Genomic DNA, 23,717 nt, shown 5'->3' on the forward strand with positions numbered 1-23,717 from the left:
TTTGGTGGTCCTCACTGGCAGGGGTCGAAGGGGTGCGCACTGACGCCACCTCCGAGCTCCACCGCGGACTCGGTCCAGGACATGACATCCCCGGCCTGGTGGCTCCCGCAGCTGGCCTGGCCGTAGATCTCGTTGGGAGTCAGGACCCTGGACCAGAACTGGAGGTCGGACATGTCGCCCACGTAGGACTGGGTCGCATCGAACCGCCCTCCCACCGTGTCCTGCTTGGGGTTGGAGAGACTCGGTCATCCTCAAACAAACGCTGGAGCTCATGTCAATAGCAAATGTTAATGGATACAGATGGATGTAGGGATCTTCCTTTCTTGATCAGATTAGATAAATTACTTTATCAAGACCATCTGTGTTTTGTTACTACTATACTAAATGCTAAATGCTATTCACCAGGCCATCAGACAGCTTGGAAAGGTAAACGGAAGTATTGTTTTCGTGCAATGTTTCAGGCCATAACTGTGATAAATTAGTGTAATTTATTTTTCATTTTTGAGATTGATGGTATATGGGGTCCATGGAGTCTTCTCTGGAAGGGGGTGACAAGTTTGAGTGGCATTTTTGTTTGGACATTTATTACTTCAGATGGATTACCACTGTGTAGTGTAGATGGAAAGGAACTAAGAACCACACCTTTACCTGCTCTTGTCCCATAATGAAGGTGCCCCCTGGTTTGATGGAGTGCCAGGCCGACAGGTTGTCCCCCGATCCCTTCTTCACCCCATCCTGGTACGCCTCCCACAGGCCGTCACGGGTCGACCACGTCACGCACACGTGGTGCCACTTCCCGTCGGTCATGGAGATCGGAACTGTCACCGCCTGGACATACAGACAGACAAATGTGCTGTCAGCCTCAATGTTAATACATCCGCTTCTGCTTTGAAATAAAATTTGCTGTTTGGAATTCATTGTTGGGGTTTAAAAAATCCAACCCGGTTTACCATCAAAGTACAATGGTTTGTCAGTAAGACAAAGTACGAGGAACGGTGGTACCCCACGGACACTAGAGGAGCTGGAAGTATAAGTCTGAAGGTAAAATAAAGTATAAAATCCAGGTGGTTGACTCAAAATACTGCGGAGGAATCTGGACCTTCCTTCTTTGCGAAATGGCAACAAAACTGCACCACTGAACAGTAAGGTGGTTGCCAACTAGGTGACCCAATAGAATCGGAAATTATTGATTAACTTGCTTGCAGAGCGACTTCTGCAGCCAACCAGGTCAATCAACTGAGACGATTATATTAATTGGTTCATTTGCATTAGCTTTGTGTTTGTCTTGCCGCCCGGCTTTGGGTCAAGGCAGACGTTAGTCTGTGCCTTCGTGGAAAGTGGAGCCGGCCGAGGCATCATTGTCAGCTGATTGATTAACGGAATTAGTGCTTAATGAGATTGCCCAGTCGGTGTAGAAGGCGAATACCTTTCCTCGAATGAAAATACTCTGCTCAGATGGAACTTAATAACAAGCAAGTGACGGCACATAATCAAACCATAGTCTTTCCAACTGGACTGTACGGATACTAAAGGTGTGGTTTATCAAGCCACTGGTTCATTTGAATTGACCTTTCTTCCAGCTAGAAAAAATTGTAAGTTGAGTAATTGAATAATACTTGATAACAAACAACATACCTCTTGGAATAATCTACTATAGTGACTTTCAAAGTCTTAAACATTGGGCTAATTATTTCAATATGCACCTAAATATTTGTAACTAAAAGAGTTGATTTTTGGACCTGCCATTAGGACCCATGGGGCTTCCGACAAAAATCTCCAACTTGGGCAGCACCTCCACTCTTCCAGATGAACCATCAGTAAAACCTGTCCACCACCTTTCACTGGACATGACTGAAGCACATTGAATCAACTGACCCAGTTGTACTGTCGCAAACATTTTTCCGGAAAAATACCTGGATTGAATAAAATCTTCCGATAATTCAGGTAGAATATATCTGTAGAATATATATATTTTTTTGTCACTATCTGACAGCCTTCTCTTAATGTAAAGTATGAAAGGTACTACACAAATAAAGGTTATTATTATTATCATCAGCCTGACCTTGAGGCAGGCAATCCAGGTTTAGAAAATAAAAGTCCTCCCCAATATTTTGAGTCAACCATCTGGATTTACTGATTAGCATCAACCCAGAGCTCAAACTAATGAGTGGAAATCAGCTGGATCGGTACACAGCCGGAGCAACCAGACGGCAGGAATTTTACTTTGTGAACCTGCAGATTCACGCCATATTTCCGAGCCTATCCGAGTATTGTTGGGCAGAGGTGGAACTTCCAGGTTCAGAAAGAAAAACACCTTCCCACTTTTTGGGGTCAAGCGTCGAAAGATTTTATTTTTTACTTCAAAGTAGCAGAGATTAATTTGTTTGTAGGTTTTTAATGGACAATTACACCCAAACTACTCGATTGGATGAAGCACAGCTCACGCTTGGGCATTCATAGAACGAAACAACAAATAAGAACCGTCGTGACGGTTCAACTCCATTCGAAATAACCTGGAAAATAAATGTTATTTACAGATATCTCGGTTCAGATAACCACAGCCCTCACCTTGTCGTTGATGAGCAGTTCCATTGGGTTGGTGCCCCACTCCATGAGCACCAGTTCGTTGGCCTGGCCCGGGACGGAGTAGGAGAAGGGGGTGCCGAGGCCTGGGCCCGACCCGCCCTTCATCCACAGGCAGATGGTGAGGGCAAAGAGCTCCTTGACCAAGGATCTCTTCATCTTGGCATGCATGTAGTTGGTTCTCATGGGGAAGCTGATCTGGAACGCTTCTGGAGTCTTTGGCTTCTTGTGGTTTCCTATTTAGAAGACAAGACGGAGTTTGTGTGTTTGCGGGTGTAAAGTAAGACAAATGAAAATAGAACGCCTTCTTAGCATGATAAACTGATTGTTATCATCAATCGTCTTTCAGTGGTAAGGTATCAACACTGTTGATACATTTTGGTACGTATTGAGGAAATGACCTTCCATATATTGTAACTCACTACATAATGGTTTGACAGCAAGATGTTGTGTTGTTATGGGGCCAGTGTGTGTTGGCTGTAGCTGTGGGTGTTTACCAGGGTCTGTGTTCCTGTGGTGCAGGTGGGTAAGGATCGTATCCAGCTTGCCATGGCCACTGTGTGAAGGCTGTTTACTAATGGACGGCAACTGCTCGTTGCCGTGGTGACCCACGTCATGGTGGCCAGTGCCATGGTGATTGTTGTGGTTACCACGCCCGTGGAGATCATCGTGATGGTCGTCGTGTGGACTGGGGTCGTGGTGATCATCGTGATGGTCGTCGTGGAGACTGGCGCCATGGTGGTTGTCATGGTGACCAGGCCCATGGTGGTCGTCGTGGGGACCAGGCATGCGGTGGTCGTCGTTGGGACCGGGCACGTAGTGGTCATCATGGTGACCAGGTCTGTGGTACTCCTCGTGGGGACCGGGCACGTAGTGGTCCTCATGGTAACCAGGCCTGTGGTGGTTGTTGTGGTGACGGGGTCCGTGGTGATCGTTGCGAAGGTTGCTGTGGTACCCGGGACCGCGGTGATCGTCATGATGATGGGTTTTTGGATGGTTGCTATGGTGCCCTCTGCCATAATGTCTGCTATAGTGGTGGTCGTGGTTTCCGTGGCTGCCGTGGTGGTTATACCTGTGGTTATTGTAATGAGTAATGCCATGATGATCGTCATGGTGGCCGTTTCCATGGTGATCATCATGGTGGTCATCATGGTGACTGCTAGCATGATGATCGTCGTGGTGGCCAGTGCCATGGGAACCGTGATGGTCGTCGTGGTGGTCGTCGTGGTGACCATGACGGTCGTCGTGGCGGTCGTCGTGGTGGTCATCGTGATGTCCGCGGTGGTCGTCGTGGTGGTCACCGTGGTGGTCATTATGGTGACCGTAGTCATGGTGACCTCGGTAGTAGTTGTGAAGCTGTTCCTCCAGAGCGTTGATTTTCCTCTGCAAGAGGTCTCGCAGGGAGCTGGAGTAGGAACTGGAGGAGTTCCTGGCCTGGACACACATGCACACACACAGTTCAGAATCTGGTAAATAAGCGGTGAGAGCGGGCTGCACCAACTAGAAGCGCCTGTACACTCATAATGAAACAGAACATTTCAAAGCAGAAGCAACGAAAGGCCAGTGTTTTAAGTTTGTGTTTGGCGGTATCACTGCGCTCACAGTAGAAAACTCTCCACCATTTTGTGGATAGTCTGCTATTGGTGAAAATATGTCATTGGGGTTTGCGTACAGTTACTCAGTCAGGGAGCAGAGTTCTTATTGAGCATACTGACATTGCTCGTTTGAAAACTGTTTTTGTAAAGTTTGTTTGTAGCACACTTCCTATTTAGGGCTGCATCAACATCCTATCACCTCAGACCCAGCAGTGTTCAGGGTCTGCTGCTGGAACTGGTCTACTTCTTCCCTGGCCCCACCCTCCTCTTCCTCAGCTGAAAATCCAACTCTGCTCCCTGCCAGCGCACGCCAAGATTAATAGCCTCGTCAGGGAGGATGAAGCTAATTGGAGCTGAGGGCAATTGGCGCTCTGTGAAGCCACGGCCAGTATGAGCCGGCGGCCTGGACATTGAGGTGTGGGTGGGGGGGGAGTCTGAGGATGTTGGCTCTCATACTGTACAGTGAAGTGGGCGGAAGATGGCGGGACACTATTTCTTTTACCTTAATTGGCCTGACCTAGTCTGAACACCTATATCAGGCCTATGCCAACTGGCGGCCAACATATAAATGCCAACTCGGCAACGGCAACCTCAGTCGACCCTTCTCTCATCTTAAAAGGGAAAGTCTAGATTGTTCATGTCCTAAGAAGTTTGGGATAGAATTTTGAGCAGCCAAAGTTATTTAAGAGTTTGGATAACCAAAGAATTTTGGAACATACTGTTAAGGGCCGCAAATATAATTTTAAAACAAGTTTGGAATAACCAAATTATATTTTAATATCATTTTGAACTAAATTGAATCTCAAATTTAACAATTTGAGAATATACTTTTTTTATACGCATCCTGTCACAAGAGCCCGTTCCATGTGCCCCCCCATGTGACTGATGGACTGAGGTTAGCTTAAGGAGAGGGGTCAGGGTTTAATAGATTTAGTGCTGCTTCTGGTCCAGGATCAGGCCTCCAGCTTGGGCTGCGGGCCACCGAGCCACAACTCTGCAAACAGAGACATCACCTTCCATGCGACAGGTCAGTGGCGGTGCCTGTCCGGCGCAGTGTGTGTGGTCTGTGTTGGTGTGAGTGTGTGCGCAGCTGACTCTGTGTATGTGTGGCTGCGGACGTTGTTGATTCGCTGACTGAGCTCCGATCGTCGACCTCAGTGACGCACAAAATGACCCCAATTAAGTCAAACCGTTGATCAGCTTCCACTTCACCTTCTCACCGCGCAGGCTCTGCGAGCACACATTGTTCACCGCTGCGTGAGCAACATGTGTGTGGTGTAGAACGGTTCCCAACCACCGCTTCACCACCCAGAACCAGACTCCATGTTCTGGATTGAACAAGGTCTTTCCTTTCGTTATTAAATGCCAACACACACATCACAAGCCCACAGGCATGGGCTTGGGCATGAATTCAGGTGAAGAGGTTGGTTTTCAAAAGTAGGGACTAGTTATAATTTTACAGATTGACTGATCGAATTATGATTTCGATTCCAAGGTTGCGCTTCTAAACACACATCCAGCATCCAAAACTTGGAGAGACAGAAAGATTATGTATCGTTGGCAACAGGGCCACATACACCCATAGTTTGGCGTTTTTTGGGGATATTCGACGAGTTGGACCCAAAGCACACAGTAAATATCCATAGTGTAAAATATGTCGACGAGACATGCCACAAACTTTATTATTTATTTAGATTTAGGCCAACTCGCCATGTTTATTGTTTTTCATTTTATCAAAATTTTATTTAAGTGAAAACTTTAATTAAAGCAACTGCACTTGTTACTTATTGTTCACAAATGGAAATTATTTGTTTTAAGTCATAAAATTTAGCTGACGGGACTTATTTTATTTCAAATATTCAATTAAAAATAATGTTCATCTACATGCATTTATGAGTTAATTCTTCATATAGCCTGCCTATCAATTGTTTTTAGGCTCAATAAACACAGATAATATATGACCTGAATTCCTCCCATTTGTCCAGGACATAGAAATATTCCAGGACATATGGACCGGCACAAATTTTTTGTAACATAAACTCTGCCGCACACACATCAAGCCAATGTGTAGGCTATTTAAATACATTTATTTATTTAGCTTTTTTTTATATATACGTTTAATAAATGGAGCCGACGCGTAGAGGAAGAATCTTTGATTATCACACCACAACACATGCTTTGGATGGTGGCCGGTGAAATGAGGCCTCTGCATTTAACCCATCCTGGCTTGTCCTTCCTCCAGGGGCACAGCCAGGAACAGTGGGCAGCATTGGTCGACACGCGTCCATCGCTGGTCAGACGATGGTGTGTGCATGTTTTTGGTGGGAGTCCTTACTGACGTTAGGTGGAGGAAACCCCATGTGAGCACGGGGAGAACATGTAAACTCCACACAGAAAGGCTCCTATTTGGGAGATAACCCGCCCAGAGCACGGTGTCAACAGCGCCCCAGGCGGGAATCGAACCCAGGACTTTCTTGCTGTGAGGCAGCAGTGCAATGCGCCACCGTGATCAATCACTCATATCCATCCCTAGCAGGGACAAATAGGTGTCCGGATCTAAGCTTAAGCCAGTGGACACACGGGGAAAAATGTCCCACTGAAACCCAGAGGGATGGCCACACATGGCCGAGCAGAGGGTGGGAGTGTGAACATTTTGGCTCGAATACGACAGGGCAGAAAGGCTCGCTGAACTGTGCACTTCAACCGCAAACCATATTTACACCAGTTGGCCAATCTTTGATGACCAGACAGACTGATGGACAGAACGTCTGCTTGGCACCCACCTGCAGGTTCTCCAGCCGCTCCTTCAGCGTCTGCAGCGTCTTCCCTGTCTGCTCTGCGGAGAAGGAGCTGTGCTTGCTGTAGGACGAGCCCTTCCTGTGGTGCGGGTCTGAGCGGTGGCCGCTGTGGGGGTGGTGGTGGCCGTTGTCGTGGTACGAAGGCCCATGATGAGATGTCGACGGAGGGTAGTGGTTCCCGGGGCCGTGGTACCCGTGGTGGTCATTGTGGTGGTTGCTATCATGGTGGTTGCTGTCATGGTGGTTGCTGTCATGGTGGTTGCTGTCATGGTGCTTGTTGTCATGGTGGTTGGTGTCGTGGTGACCTGTTTTTCAAAGATATAAAAGGCTTTATGAGTGGGACGATCCACATGTAAGGTAATGCAGGAGTAAAATGGCTGAAATTGACTCCTTTCAGAGTCATAAGACACTCTGTTTTCAAAGCTATTGACAGATTATTGGTCAGCTCAAATAACTTGTTGATCAAAAAAAGTTGATGAAAAGGGGTATTCCACCTATGTTAGTTACTAATTTACTAAGTTACTAATTACAGTAAATTAGAACATTTAATTTGGTACCCAAAAATCAACCAGTTGATCTCATTATAGTGATTTACTAAGTAATTTAAACAAGTTAAAATGCTTTGCTGTTAAATCAATATACTAGAAAGTCATCTTGTTAAGATGACTTTGTAAGTAGTTTATCCAAGGAACTACTCAAACTATGTCTGTGATCGCAACTGGAACAGTGCGAGTCAACCCGTTACCAGCGATGAGGAACGTGCTCTGCTGCACAGTTTGCCATTGTGACCAAACTCCATGTTTATCCATATATCTAACTCTTCTGCTTGTTTGCAGGTGGCAGGAAACCCATGTACACAAGGTAGAAACGAAATGCAGAGACAGGAATTGCACCAAGGATTCTAGGCAATGGCGCCCACCACCGCAAAGAAAAACAATGCAAATGATGCAGGGACGGCATGAGGGCCCCCTCATGCCATCCTTTGCATTGTATTTATTGAGGGATCGGTTGATATTGTTTCAACCGTATTAAAATCTTGCCTTGAATGAACGAGAGTAGCGCAGAACATAACACAGTTTGAGGCACAGTTTGATTAGTTCCTTGGTTGAAGAAAAAAACAAACATATCCTTTAAACTTTACGGTGCCGCTGACCTATGCTGTGGTGGCCGCCAAAGCCCTCACATAGGGTGAGCTTGGCGGTCAGCTCCCTGATGGTCTCCCGCTGGTCCAGGATCATCTCCTTCTGCCTAACCAGGCTCTCACGCAGGTGCAGGATTGTGGCCTTCGCCTCCTCAGACATCACGCCCCGACGGCTGCTGCCGTTGTGCCCGTTGCTGTGACCATTGCTGGCGGAACCATGGGGCATGCTGGGAGGGGAGTAGCAACTAGGGTCTGCCTCTGGGGGGATCGGCGTGCAGACGAATTTGGGGCTGATGCCATAGTCATACTCTATGCCTGGCAGACTGCCGGTTGCCTTGCAGTATATGAGGGAGTAGATGATGAGAGAGGAGAGGGAAAATGAGGGGAGGACACGCTTTGCTAGGACTCCATCACCATTCCTGGGTTTTGGAGACCAGAGCATCAGGCTCAGAGGACTTAAGCCTCTGGCCATGGCTGGTTAAAGTCCAGTTTATAACCTGATAAGTGAGCGTCTGCCCGGGTGTCAGTTTTGATGCAACTCGCGCTGTGAGTGGAGGTCATTTGCGACGGGCTGGAAACAGCCAATGTCGAGCATGTCAACAATAAGATCCCCTGTGAGATCTCCTTCCAGACCCCACAGATTCCTCTTAGAGGACAAGTGAAAAACTTGGTGGCAGTATTCCAAAGACACACGTACACACACAAGACACAATCCCAAGTCTGTCAATCTCTTTAGCCATTCATCTTATATCGACCCTATGATTACACGGAAAGTTTTGGTCTCCATGTTAGTTTAACGAGCTGTGAGACGTCGGCCGGTGTGTCCTTCCGGGCTGCTTCTGCCGATTTTGGAGAGCGGCAGTTAAGTGATCCCTGGCGCCAAGGACCTCCTGTGCTGGAGAGCCAAGCTAATCCCCTTAAGTTCAGCTCAGCTTCTAGAGATCCATCGAGTTACGGGATCCTCCGATGCCTAAGAGGAGAAGAGAGGAATACAAAAATTAAGAAGTTACTTCCTTAAAATTAGTAAAGAAGTTCTCCTCAAACAAGGTCTAATTTGTATTAGTCTCCCTTACTGCTTTTTGTCTCCTTTGCTGCTGTCCGCTTGTCTAAATACAAAGTATTAGCATTAAATTACACTTCTTTTGGGGGGGGCAAACAGACACACAGGGCAGGAGAGTGGGTCAGTGAAGGATGCGCAGGGAAGGTAATCGGCAACATAAACAATTCAGCACCAATGAACGACTCACTCAGTGGTGTGCCCGTACTGAGCAAACAGTGGTTTGTGGTGGTGAACAACAGCAGCGTCCTGGTAGACAGTGCAGCCCCACGGCGAGACTATAGCCGGCCTCTCTAATGAGATTACGGGATACTGCCTCCAAAACAGGGTCAGAACTCTCAACCAGTTTGTTTTTCAATTTGACTTTGGATGGCCAGATGGAGGCCAGGCCATTTATGCCTTGACCAGAAGTCATACCCATCATTGTTATAAGTTGATTGTTGTTGGTTTGGAGGATAGACGGCTTGTTATCTATTTGAAGGCTGCTTCCAGCCAATTTCACTTTCTGCTTTCCGCTCCAATTTCTCTTTAAACAGCAAAATGGGACATAGTTAGTAATTGAATGGCATTAGTGGCATGGCAGCCAGTGTTGAAGTCAATTATCAACAACGCTACTGTCTAGCATCAATAATGTAGAGCAAAGCAAGCATAGTTATTACCTAATGGTTTTGAGTAATCATTTGGGGATTGGTCAACTGTGTCTGTTTTTTGTCCAAACAACTACAAGGCATTACTTTATAAAGTAACATGCCTATCTAGTTAGGACACCATGGTATGAGACTCAAATCAATCTTCTCAAGATATAGTACAGGAGTAAGACTCATCAGCATTGATGCAGTGGCATTCAGTTCATTCTCAAAAGTATAGAAGGAAATGTGCATTATCATTATCACCACCATATGATACTGACAGTGAACCTACATAAATCCACATCTCCACGACTAAATCATGTATTGGCCGCATTGTCTCATCGTTGATTCCCCATCAACGTCATATCCACACCATGACTACATCCGTGACACAGATTTGGAATAATTAAAATGAACCCACGACATGCTTAAGTGCCTTTTAATGAGGCATTAAGGGGTGTGTGTGTGTGCATGCACCAGATGGACGAGAATATTAATCTGCCAATGAGCCCCTACTGTCTGATACTTTAAGATAACGCAGCATTAGGGGACATGATACCCCGCCGCATCACGTGGCTTCACACATTACCGCGGAGCATCGCTGCAACCAACATCCAAGTCGACGTTACGTTTTCTGCTATCACACTGGAAGGCAAGACCTGCAGAGTTCTACAATGATTTTAGCTGAAAATGCACCACTGCAAGAAAATAAATCTGAACACAACAGATCTAAGATTTTAACATACCACAACAAAACACAGTAAATCTTGTTTTTTTTTCTTTTGACATATGTCAATTTGCCTATTATTGTCTATACTTGTGAGCATAAGATGAATCAGCTAGTTTTGAGGAAATATGTCTTTGCCTATACTACTTAGAAGAAAAAGTTCAATTCAAGAGATTACTTTGCTTTGACTTAATAGAAATCAAATGAATTAATAGAAAACCAAAAACTTAGATTCTTTCCATTCTGAAAGGAGAAATTTCAAGGCCTTTTCATGAATTAAGAACATTGTATTTTGTAGACTGTACAGCGAGACCCGCTATCAAAATATATTTTTTTCTTGCTTTAAGAAATCATATCAGGGGGAATGTTCTCACGCCGTTAGCAGATAGGTTTACCCGATTCAAGCATTTTTGTGCACAAGTTTTTGGCAGGTTTTTGTGAAAGTCTTACAGCACAGTTAATGAGCCTGAGTAATGTCTTTATCTTACAGGTTGTTGTCTTTAAGACTTCAGTGCCTCCACCCACCTTAACCATTCCACCACATGTAATTGCATAACACCAAACAAACATCAACTGCACTACATAGGGCCGTGGAATCCTTTACTGATTGCCTATGGTATTCTACATGCAGATGATGTGAACATTTATTTATTTTTTTCTTTGGTCCAGATAGCCCAATGTTTATACTGTAGCCATGAAAGGCTTCCCGTCTTGCCCCCACCCCCAAGGTTGATGGACTAATTGGATTATTGGGGATTAACAGTGGCAGGGATCGACCCACAGCCAACCCCCCTTCGCCCCACGCAAAGTTAAACCTTTGTTGTCACACGTGTCATTGCAGATACAACAACCTATTACCCCGCCTGTCCGAGTGCATGCGTTTGCATGACAATTTGTATGAGTGAGAGTGTGGAAAAAATGTGTATTTGAACTTCCATACAAACTTTTGGCCTATGTTATTATGTGCTGTATTGTGTGCATGTGCATGTGAGGAGAGTGCATCTGAGGTAAGGATGTTTACTGTCTCCAACCCGGGGACGTCCAGCCCCGTGGCCTTTCCCTTTCCGAGTCTTAAGGAGGCTCCTCCTCTTTAACTGGTCCCGAGGGGTGTCACGCCCCGCAGCACGACAGTATCTCCTGTCCATATCTCCTGATCGGCGACAGGGTGAAGCTGGGATGGTAACAAGCCACGCCACCTTGAACGGAGGTCTGAGTAGACAGTGATGAAAATGATTTCCAATATTTTTTCAGGGGCCAAATCATATTTTTGGAGTGTGTCTAAGCATGGCTCATTTGTCCAAATTTTACATAAAAATAAAGGTTGACAAGCAACAAAAGTGAATTGCAAGCCACAACGTGCTGCTGAGTCGTCTTCTGTGAAAAGGCTTCTGAGCAGGTCTGATGCCAGGTCTGATCTTCAGCCAGTGACTTGTTCAGTAGCGTATATAGTACATGTTACTATATACATAGTACATACCTCACAGTCCTGAAAATCGTGGTCAGCCCAGCCCTATGTTATCTTAATGTCAGTGGAACCACGAGGAATACATGTTCAGCCATTAAGACCAACAATAAATATCAAGGTGGTTAGTACAGTATATGTTGCACCAGACATCCTCCATTCAGTCGTCAGCTCAAAGTCCACCCTCTGTTAGGTGTTGGGATTGAGCTATTACATGTTAATACAGTAACACACAGCATCAGAGTTATGGACTTGGGCTCTCTCTTCAGCACCTCAGCAACAGATGCTGAGAGAGAATTTCTTCCCAATACCCCGCCCCCCTGCCTGTGAGGCATAGGTCAAGACCTTGACTACAACCGTTCAGGTGGACAGATTGTCCGAGGTTGCACAGGGATGACTTCAGATACGATACTAATGCATTCTGGCAATGTAGTTTAGGTGTTTAAAGTTGTTGAAGGAGACATATTTTGAACGGTGGCTGTCATCTGCAACTCCCCGCTCAGAACAATTCCAGCTAACAGGATGAAACGCTATAAATCTCCCCAGAGATGTCAGGCAGGTCACAGTCTCAGCACAGCTCACAGCGTGAACCGGGCGCCACGAAGCAGCTCAAAACAACCCCTGCTGCTACGCCCGAGCTCACGGAGGTGTGTTAGTCAAGGTCAACGCAGAAAGACAGAAGGTTTGTCTTTCTCGTACACAGTAAGAATTGTAAATACACAATGTAATGTTTCCCACCTAACACAGTCGTCAAACAGTGCTGAAAGCTGCCTCTTCACTTAATGCGACGGTTCAGACAGGCAGAACCCCCCGTGCAACATTATGGTTCACGTCCAGGTCCTCCAGAACTAGAGTGAGTTAGAGAAGGGGTTTGCTTAGCTGGACATTTTCCATTTCCCATGAAAGAAATATGGTAAAAAACCTATCCTACAAGCTTCGATCGTAAGACTATAACGCTAAGTTACCGTCTTAGTGTCAGAGCCCAAAAGTTGTTGCACATGTCAAACCATTTCAGCGCATCCAGACCCTCGATACCGCAGAGGCGCTGAGCTTTTTACATTTGGTTACTGAAATAATCTCCAAAATTAATAACCGAGGGTTCAGGCGAGATGTTGTTTGTCGGGTTCAGTGTAAACACAACACAGTTTCTAAACATGGTGTTAACATTTCCAGAGTGAACATTGAACTTCTCCTTTAGTTCTATAGGAATTCATAATAGTAGTATAAAGAAATTTCTCACCAACTACAGTATTCATATTGTAATGTAAGTTAATGCCAATTCAGCTCAGTTCCTGAAAGTTTCAATGTACAAGTACAGAATATATTGTACTGTGCAAATGCTAAATTAGGATTTCACAGTTTTTGAGAGCAGTTTAATGCTTCAAAGTGAATTTGGGAATAACAGGGTTTGAGTCACTGAGGAAATCAAAAAGCAAACTGCTCAGAAACCCAATGCAAGAAGATGCTTCATGGAACAAGCCCCTTCAAAAACAACACCCAAATATTAAAAAACACACGTGCCACCTTGTTGTTCACAAAGACAAGGTCATAAAAATGACTATATCATCATTCTAGCAAATTTTAAAAATGCCTTCATGATATTTACATCTCTTTAAACGTAATAACTGTGTTTAGCTTTCATACTGGAACCAATATGTCAAAAACCAGTTGCTATCAGTAAAGATAACACTTTATTAAAACCTCAAATCAAAGAAATATATTTCCCACTCTGTTTTGTTTTAGAATAAATAATTGTGAAGGGTTTGAATAAGGAATAAAATAGTTTTCTCACCTGTGTGTGAGCTGTTAGTCCACACCACACCCTGATCAGCTTGAGAAGGATCGGCTTTAGGTGGATCATTTTACTTCTCTCTCTCTCTCTCTCACCCTCTCCCTCCACTTTACTCCCTCACTACCTCACTCTCTCCCTAACTATGTTTTTTCTTGCACTGCAAACAGGAAAATCATTATTTATTTTTTATATTTATGTATATATATCAGTAAATTAAGCATTTTCCGATAACATGAGAAAATTTGACCTTACATTTTATAACTTTCTTTAAACAAGAAAAACGAATTGTTTTTAGCAACATAACTTCTTAGAAAACATGTATCTTGAATTGCAAAAAAAGTAGGCTGTTCTCTTTAGAAGTCACTAATTTCCCTGAAAGAAATCCCTAAAATGACAGCATATTTTTCTAAAAACCAGCTGAATAAGCCCCTATGCATGAAATTGGTAGATAACTTATTGAAAAAAATAGTGTATTTGATCATGGCTTGAGAATTGTTATATTTTACAGTGCATTAAACTCTCTCTGATCTCTGTAGCTTTTATTTCCCTCAGTCATTTTATTTTCCAGACTGTCGTGTCTATTTCAACTCTTTGGAACTCAATCATTTTCTTCCAAGCTACAATCTGAAATTGAAACGGGAATGAAAATGTGACTTAAAACCAACACCCAAACACGACTCCAAATTTAGAAAAATGACCAATTACGACTCATGGCCTCGTTTCGGCCAATTTGCGATTTTCTCTCCAGGTTGTTTTTCTTTACACACGATGTTTGACAACACGCCCTGGAGGTGCGTACAACACCGCGTCCAAGCACTCATCTGATCTAAAATCACCCCAGCAACCTTCCCTCCTCACGGGGCCTGAGGGTTTAGGTCCAACCTCCTGCAGCTTGACACTGGGGCCAAGGGTTGGTGGTTCAAGCCCCTAGAATAAAAAAAGAAACCAACCACAGCTCTAATCTCGAAACGCCCTTAGACCACAGAACAGGCAGTAATTAAGCCTTACACCTTGCAATCCCACTGCCAAATCGCTGTTTTAGAGGGCGTTTCAGCGTTAGAAGCCTTTTAGGGTGGGGTCCACAAGCACCAAAAATGAACTTCATGTCAATTGTGTTTTTTTCCCCTACACGTTATTTCACAGGTTGAACCTCTAAGATTGGATTCTTTAAATCCACAAATTTGTTTGATGAATCAGGATGGTCAGATAATTTTTTTGATAGAATCAGACCTATGTATATAACTTTACTTTCTACACAAGAGAAATTACACTGAAAAACAAATGTAATCAAATAAAAAGAAGATATCGATATAGTCTTTTTATTTTTATTGACTTGGACTAAAGTGTAATTTAAATTTCAGTAAACCAAAAATATATATTGAGGCTTAACAACTTTTTTTAAAGTTGATCCATCACCTTAAAAAAGGGTTCAGGCCCAGGTCCAGACCACATCGCACCTTAAGCTGCTTTATTAACCCTGTGTGGACCTGAACCGCTAACACCATCACCGGGCTAAATCGCTTTTCCTCTACCTTAACCTGCTTCACCTCTTATGGATGCTCTATAGCAACAACCTGGATGGACGGTTTAGAAATGCGATAAAAACAAACTGGGAAAGGTTGAAAATAGAAAGATGGCTGACCGCGACTTGTTTTGGGGATGAATGAAAATGAGCTACGGCTCATTTCATAATAAAAATATTTAAAGCTCGGTTTATTTTCAGTTTATATATCTCAATTCCAGAAATAAAACGCTATGAGGGAAAAGGAGATTTTTCTTCTCCAGATCAATTTCAATTTTAAAACTAATTTAAACTAAATACATTTTTAATAAATTAAACGACTTGCAAACTAGTCATTGGTCTTGGTTTTTTTGACAAAACACGTTGTTATTAAGGAATCAAGGTTGAGGTCCTGTCAGTCAAGCACTCCCGACAAAGCTCAGATATACAGAATGTGTGCGAAATGACCCAATAATTAAAAAATAAGGCTTCCTGAAAAGACAGATTTGATTGCAGCGTGAGGCGTATGACACCAAACCTTTGTCTTTCTTCCTTTTATCTGTACGTTAAAATATAGTCCCTGAGCTCGCTGCTCTGAACCAACTGATCTCACTGACGATTTGTGTCTCTGGCTGCTACTGTGATTAGTGAATCAAATTTGACATTTGAACACTGGCTTCAGGTTCATACGTGGTGTGTTCAAGCCCCAGGGCAAACAATTCAGTCATTCTGTTATTGGTCCAAATTTCACACTCACTGGAGGACATCTTACACACACACACACCCACGCACGCACGCACGCACGCACGCACGCACACGTACCCCTGCTTGGAGTGCACCCCAGCAACCAGGGGTGCTTTCCTCTCCTTTCCGCCCTCATTTGCTGCCATAACTTTGACAGGAAGAGGCCACGTGACCAGTTGTAGTTCCAGTTTTTCTGGACCTAATTCAGTTTTTCAATACATGTTGTCTTCCAATGTTCATGTTTTTGTGTAAATGTTGTTTGCTTCTATGTTTATTTGTCTCACCGGTGGTGATCAGTTGTTTATAGATCCAAACATGATGAATAGTTCTCCATAACCAAAACTGTGCTCTTGTCATTCTACAGGACAGAGTTACTGCAGCAGTTCTTGATGATTTAAGAATTGCAATGCGGTTGAGAACTTGAACTCCTACATTACGCAGACGCTTTTAGCCAAAGCGACTTACAAGTATTCACACACCGACGGACGCAGCCATCAGGAGCTAAGTCTCTTGCTCAAGGACACTACAGCATGCCAGCAGGAGGAGCCTGGAATCAAACCAGCAACCTTTAGATTACTAGACAACCAGCTCTACCTCCTGAGCTACCATCCCCATACCCTCCTGTTGTAGACTAACCCTGTCCTGGATGCAAATGGCATACAAATACTCGTGTGTTGTATGCCCAGCATGCTGACAGCGCAAATAAATGAAAAAAAAAAAAAATAAATTGGTCCAAATTTCACATGATTAATTGAATGATTTTTTTTTAACTTTAATTAAGTTATTTTATGATTCAATATGTGGTCATGATGTAGAGTTGTGTTTTCCTTTTTTTTTTTAATTATTAAATGCTAATTCAATTTATCACTTTCGTAGTTCACGAAATGCTTGTTTCACAAACTATATAACAATCGTGATCCTTCATCCTGACTTACGTCCCCAAACGACCCTCTTCCAGATGCTGTGTTGTTCATTTCAGTACAGAATTCTGAGTGATGGGAAACAGTTGCATTAAAACACAGGAATAAATTTGACTAAATTTAACAGAATACTCGGCCGCACCACAACAATAATAACAGCCATAACAGCCATAACAGCCGCACTGTTCAAGATTCAGGTTTATTCGTCACATACATATACATACTTTCATACATATATGCAGTGAAATGTCATTGCAACCCACCCACAACATGTCCTAGACTGAACACAGTAGCTACCTAAGAATTTCTACTTGACCAACTAACTGATTCCTAAAACGTAATGCAGTAAGTCAAATACTATAGAATAAAATAAAATATATAGAATAAAATAAAATAAAATAAAATAAAATAGAATAGATAAAGGGAATAGGCTTATGTATATGGGATAGGCTAATTATGTATATACAGATATGTGCATTAAAGTGGCATGTGAATAAAGTGAGGTAGTGTTTGTGAGATATACAGCACAGTATACAACAGTACAGCGCAGCAATATGGTAACACCGAACAACCCTGAACAGTTACACAGTATGTGGTACAGTATGCTACATATAGTACAGTAAGGTAGTGGAGCCTATGTGTGTGGCTCAGTGAGGACCCCTGGTGAGGTCATCATTGATAGTTCTAATGGCTTGTGGGAAAAAACTCTGTCTCAGTCTCTCTGTTCTCACTGTGTGACTGCGGAGGCGCTTGCCTGACCGCAGCAGCTGGAACAGTCCGATGTTGGGGTGGCATTTACACACCCCAAACCTCCGCTGGGGGATCCATTCCCCCCCCCCCCTTCGTTCTTTTTATTTGTTTTTTATTATCTTTTGTGCCCTGCCCTCAGTTAAAGCGACTCATCGCCTTTTTCCCCTCAAAAGACCTGCTGCACACAGACATAGACATGGAATTGATTGTCATTGAATGTCATCTCTTAATGCATTGCAATGCATAATTATTCTGAGACTGATCCTGGCACATCAGTTTGGATACATTTAGGTGGAGGTTTTGTTCTCCTCCCTGTGGTTTGATGCAGAGCAGAGAACCGCTGCAGCTTGTACTCGGCGCGTTCGCCAAAATAAAATAGAATGAAAATTACTTGAGTTTGTGTACAACGACAAAGGACAATTTTCTCGAATTAGAAGCACTTTATGTCTCTCTGGATGAGCTGTAATTACAGCCCAAATCATCTCAACACTGAGAGGGATTCCAGTGCAGATGGATGATTATGGTTCATTGTCTTCAAACAATAACGAATAACGGCTAATAACAGAATTTGAAGAAGACGATAATGAAGAAGAAGAATGGGGTACACAGAGACCGAGAGAGGAGGATCGATGAAGGTGAAGCACAGAAAAATGAGTGTACAATTATTGAAAGCTGGCGTGTGTGTGTGTGTGTGTGTGTGTATGTGTGTGTAGCCTATATCAGTATGTTCATGTTATGAGTCATGAAGAGAGAATACAGAGAATGAGGCTGGTGAGTCATCACTTGAAGACATACAGAAAACAGGCATCCCTCCTCTCTTCTTTTCCTTTTCGCTCCTCCAGCCCTCCTATCCTCTCCCTTCCTCTTCTTCCCTTGCCTCCGTCAGTCATCATGGCCGACTTCTTTCACTTGAAGGAGCAGATAGTGACACCTTTTGCATCGATGACATCACCATGGAAACCACCACGCGGTTTCGTGCCACAATACCACTCTTTCCATCTCTTTTCTTCTTTCTCTAAATTACCCATCTACCCCTTTTCCTCTCTTTCTTTCTTCACCCACTGTCCACCCCTCCTTCCTTCCTTCCATCTACCCCTCTGTCTATCTAGCTTCCCCTTTCCATCCCCTTCCACCTTCCATACAGGAAGTGTTGTAAATCAGACTTGCAAGAGATACAGAATGGCATTGAACAGCAAAAAGACCAAAGCAATGACAACAAGAAAAGGTGAAATTGAGAAGAAGGAGGATTCAGAATTAGAGCAAGTGCCCAAATACAATAGAGGTGTGGAAATTTCTCGATTTTAGGAGGCATCGCAATGCGGATGTGGACGATTCTGCATCGATGCTGTGATAGAACATAAGATCCTACCATTAATTTCTAATTAACAGATTTTATTGTGATTAAAATAAGAGCCTACACAAAATTGAATTATCTCCATCGTGTTCGGGAAGCTCCAGTGACGAGGGAGATCAGGTGCTGGACCGGTCCATCAAAAGCCACGCTGCAGGACGTGCTGAGTGATGTCGACTGGGCCGCGTTTCACTCCACCCCCTATGATGTCAGCAAGTTTACGGAGGTGGTGACGAACTTCATTGCCAAGCTAGTGGAAGATGTGGCTCTAATGGTTACAGTGCGATACCGTGGGTTGACAAATCCATACAGGACGTACTGAACCCACGCACTGCTGCTTACACCGCGTCGTGGCTTGTGTCGGGGAACATGGACGTTTACAAAGCGACGTCTTAAGAGGGCTCCTCCAACTGAGGAGGGCTGTGAAAGAGGCAAAGCATCAGTACAGGGAAAGAGTGGAGTCTCAGTTCCAACTCAGCTCCAAAAGAGGTGGAGCTACCACCACGGTGAATGCTGATGCTTTCGCATTAGCCCCTTGGTCAGCACAACAGAACCGAGTTCCGCCACCGGAGGTTAGCGCACACTCAGCATCCCAGTACAGCACGTGAGGAGGGGTCTGAGACAGGTGAACACCAGGAAAGCAGCCAGTCTGGATGGCATAATTTTGTGGGGCGCCACCAATTTTATAATAAAAATGGAAAGTCAAAAGTTCAACAGGTCCGTAACTCAGGGTTGCGTGCTCCCCGTCTAGAAAGTCTCACACGAAATGTCAGAAAAAGACAGGTACTTCATCATAAGACAATGAATGTTTATTTATAATAAAGGGGTTCAATCATCCGGCAAAAGGTTTACGGAATAATAATGTCAATTAAAGCAAGTTAAACAACAAAGACACAAAGGATGTAAGGGGTATTCTGGTGAAAAGGCAGTATAATTATTAGTTTTGCATTGAATGCGGAAAAAGGATGCAGCTAACTCAGTCTTAGCTGAATAATAAAACAAAGAGATCACAGTGCCCAACTAACATCAAATCGACATGAGCTTACCAGAGTCCCCATCCCCGGCCTTCCTGGAACACCTATGGATCAGTTCGAGATGGTGGAGTCTTGTCCTTGGGACCGGATAATACCGTTGATCCCCGCGTATTATTTGGCTCGGAGCGGCAAGATGCGGCGATGGGTCTCAGCAGAAATCTCCGGGGCTTGGCTGGATTGTAGGTTAGTGGTTAGAGTCAGCAGATTCGAAGGATCCGATGCGCTCACCGGAACCAAAGAGTTGGCGGCTCGTCCAAAAATAATTTGATTACCGATGTCGCCTGGCCGCACGACACCAGGAAAAGATATAAAAAAACAAGAGCTTTATCAGCAAGGCTCGCCAGGAAGGCCAGTGTGAGTGGCTTTGTGCCAGTTGAGGTGGAAATGGAGGGTCTAAAAGTATTTAAAGTGTCTCTGACAATCTCGACGACTCGGTAGAGTCGTGGGGCGGGAAATGTGTTTCAGAAAAAAGGGAAACAGGGTTTTGTGGCAACGCGTTAAAGAAAGTAAAGTAAAGGTAAATAAAGATGTGACGCGAGAGCTGGAGACAATGGCGTCTCTCTTGATTTTATTTCTCTCGAGGGGGTGGCCTCTTGTTACACTACTTGCCATTGTTATAGCACCATTATAACGGCTCTTGTCCATTATAACACAGTTATAACTGCTCTGTTATAACATCTTGCCACTGTTATAACAGTCTGTGAAGAGTGCATTTGCCTTTTTTTCTACACCCTCGCTGTCTAGTTCCTGGGTTTTCCAGCCGTTCTCTTATCCTCAGTTTGTCTTAACCTTTAGCCGTCTCCCACACCTCCCTTCAGCCTCCAACAAGCACCACTCCACATCGCAATGCAAAGCACATCTGTCTGCAGTCTCTCTCTCTCTCTCTCTCTCGCTCTCTCGCTCTCTCTCTCTATCTCTCTCTCTCTCTCTCACTCTCTCTCTCTCTCTCTCTCTCTCTCTCTCTCTCTCTCTCTCTCTCTCTCAAAGTGATGGTATTTTCAGATCACTATCCCCTCCGCATGTGTGTGAACCTGCTTGGAACAAAACATGAGAGTGTTGTACATTTGACTCTTTAATGAACCAGCATTCTTTATATGCAATTGCTCATTGTTGCCTATCCAAGTGGAAATGCCTGATGGATTTGTACTTCCAGAAACCTCCCAACATAGCTCCTACTTCTCCACTGTGTTCCTATTGGCTTAGAGGGGTGGTATGGTGGAGGTCAGTGTCATCACACTCACTATGTGGCAGACATGTTGTTTGGACCCTCGGGGCAGCAAACCTCCAAACCACAGGAATCCAATTTCCAGGTCACATTCCACTACTTGCATGTTTTATGCAGTGACTTCATTTGGTAAATCTAAAGTGACCTCTGTTAAAACCAGCAACCTGAAGCAACACATTATATACTCATCATATAAGCTATATACATATGCAGATCCAAAAATCACATTCATGCACGGCACATGTGTATGAAATATGTAACAATCTCCTAAAACTCCCTTTTAGAGGTTGCACATTAAGAATGCAGAAAGATGACCAGGTTGTCAATTTAAATGCATAACTTGAAACTACCAGTTCGTCGGGCAACCAGATTTCGGCCATTGTCAACCATCTGGTGGGGTCTAGTTGGCTTGGGGTCAACCACTATTCATATGCATAAAAAATAAGTGGGGTGTACTGCATTCCGTCAAATCTCAGAATGCACTGCTACACCCCCACCCCCCAAACACATCCACACAACCATCGAACCTCATAAACCGCTCTAGTTGTCCTCTGGTAATGTAAATACAGGATGTTGATTTCTAAATAAAGAAAAAGCACATAATACATAAGATAAGACTGCTCTCAGAGCATAGAACAGTAATAGATAGAGTACACAGTGCAGGGGTAAAAATCAAGATATGTCTACAAAGAGGAGAGGGTATAAGACAAGTATAATATTTGGCAGTCAACTCTCTGTATCTGGGAGGGCGGAACGGGCAGATGGTTGAGAAGATGAAGAAAATCATTTTTTTTAAATTTGAGAGATAAATTGAAAGAGCTCATAAATTGGAAAATAGGTCAATAATGACATTAAATCAGATATGTTGAATTTTTATTTGGTGCGCAGCCCCTTCAGAGTAACACAACACCCCTCATTGCGTCAGTGTCCTCATCACCCTATACATGATAATGAGCAGCTGGGTGCACGTTATCCGTTACTCAAGCCTTTTGGAATATTAAATTAAGGACATTACACATTACATTGGGGACAGAGATCAGAAACCTCAAACGAACATCTCCAGACAACATTTCTTGGTCAAGTGTCCCAGAAAGTTGCACAGTTGCTACTGATCTACCAACTGAGCGACTCTGCTACTACCAACCAACTTGTGTCGTCAGTAGCAGCAGAGTATCGGGTTCCCAATGAATGTCCAGCTGATCTCACGGTCCCCCGGCCCCCCCGGCCCCCCGGCAGTCGACAGCCTGGGGCCGGCGACGGGGCCCGGTTCCTCGTTACCGGAGGTGTTGAACCTACAATTCCCTTTTCAATCAGCGGGATCGTATCCATGTCAGCAGACATGGAGCTTCAGCCAGGGTCGCCGTGACGACGCAACAGCTCGTAGCGCCGCAGTGGCCCCGGGTCGCTTTTAATGTCATTAACAGGTGGAGGTCGAAAATAGCTGTGAGGGGCGCTCACACTGCTGTTTGTGCACGCACGTACGCACACACACACTCACACACACACACTCACACACACACACACACACACACACACACACACACACACACACACACACACACACACACACACACACACATATGTTCACGCACACAGACCTTCATAAACAGATACACTTACATGGAGCAATACGTCAACACATATAAGTATGCTCATACATGTTGTGGGACATGATCTTACACACACACACACACACACACACACACACACACACACACACACACACACACACACACACACACACACACACACACACACACACACACACACACACACACTCATCGATACATAAAGACAGAAGTACACACATACACACACATACTGGCTTGTGTTTCGTATCCCGATGCGGTCACACACAATTTCAAGTACATGCACACGCCAAGAGGAAATGAAATTGAAAATGAAGCAAAGCAAGGTAAAATAATCGTGCATAGCCACACACACACACACACACACACACACACACACACACACACACACACACTTTAACATACACACAACCAATCCACGAAACAGACACACACACAGGCTTGCAAGCTCACACAACCAAGAACACACACACACAGGAGCTTGCAAGCTTATACGTAGGTATGCACATTATACACACACACACACACACACACTAATACACTCACACACAAACACACACACACACACACACACACACAAATACATACACACACACACACACACACACACACATACACATAATGCCAAGCTGCTCTGCTCCAACCCTATCATTGATCTCCCTTCGTCTGCACCCCCACATCTCTCTCTCTCTCTCTCTCTCTCTCTCTCTCTCTCTCTCTCTCTCACCCCCCCCATCTCTCTCGTCCTCTCTCCCTCTCTTCCCCTCCTGTACTTGCGCTCTGTCACGCCGGGCAGAGAACTACACTCACAAAAAGCAG

General features: G+C 44.3%; 2 protein-coding genes across 3 annotated transcripts in view; one reads left to right on the plus strand and one right to left on the minus strand.

Moving 5' to 3' along the window:
• Positions 1-11: 11 nt before the first annotated feature.
• Positions 12-8,589, minus strand: LOC307228514 (uncharacterized protein; the record flags this gene model as incomplete). Its single annotated transcript, XM_079998197.1, has 6 exons — positions 12-221; positions 649-828; positions 2,569-2,819; positions 3,081-4,017; positions 6,962-7,281; positions 8,130-8,589. 6 exons carry the CDS (start codon positions 8,587-8,589, stop codon positions 12-14), a joined length of 2,358 nt encoding a protein of 785 aa, XP_079854323.1.
• A 15,044-nt stretch (positions 8,590-23,633) lies between these two features.
• The window catches only part of LOC307231371 (voltage-dependent calcium channel gamma-6 subunit-like), an 11,113-nt gene continuing 11,029 nt past the window's right edge, over positions 23,634-23,717 (plus strand). For both annotated transcript variants that reach the window (XM_080002041.1, XM_080002046.1), the window contains exon 1: positions 23,634-23,717. The gene's annotated coding sequence lies outside the window, so the exon portion shown is untranslated.

Source organism: Zeus faber, assembly GCF_960531495.2.
Source record: "Zeus faber genome assembly, chromosome: 1".
NCBI lineage: Eukaryota > Metazoa > Chordata > Actinopteri > Zeiformes > Zeidae > Zeus > Zeus faber.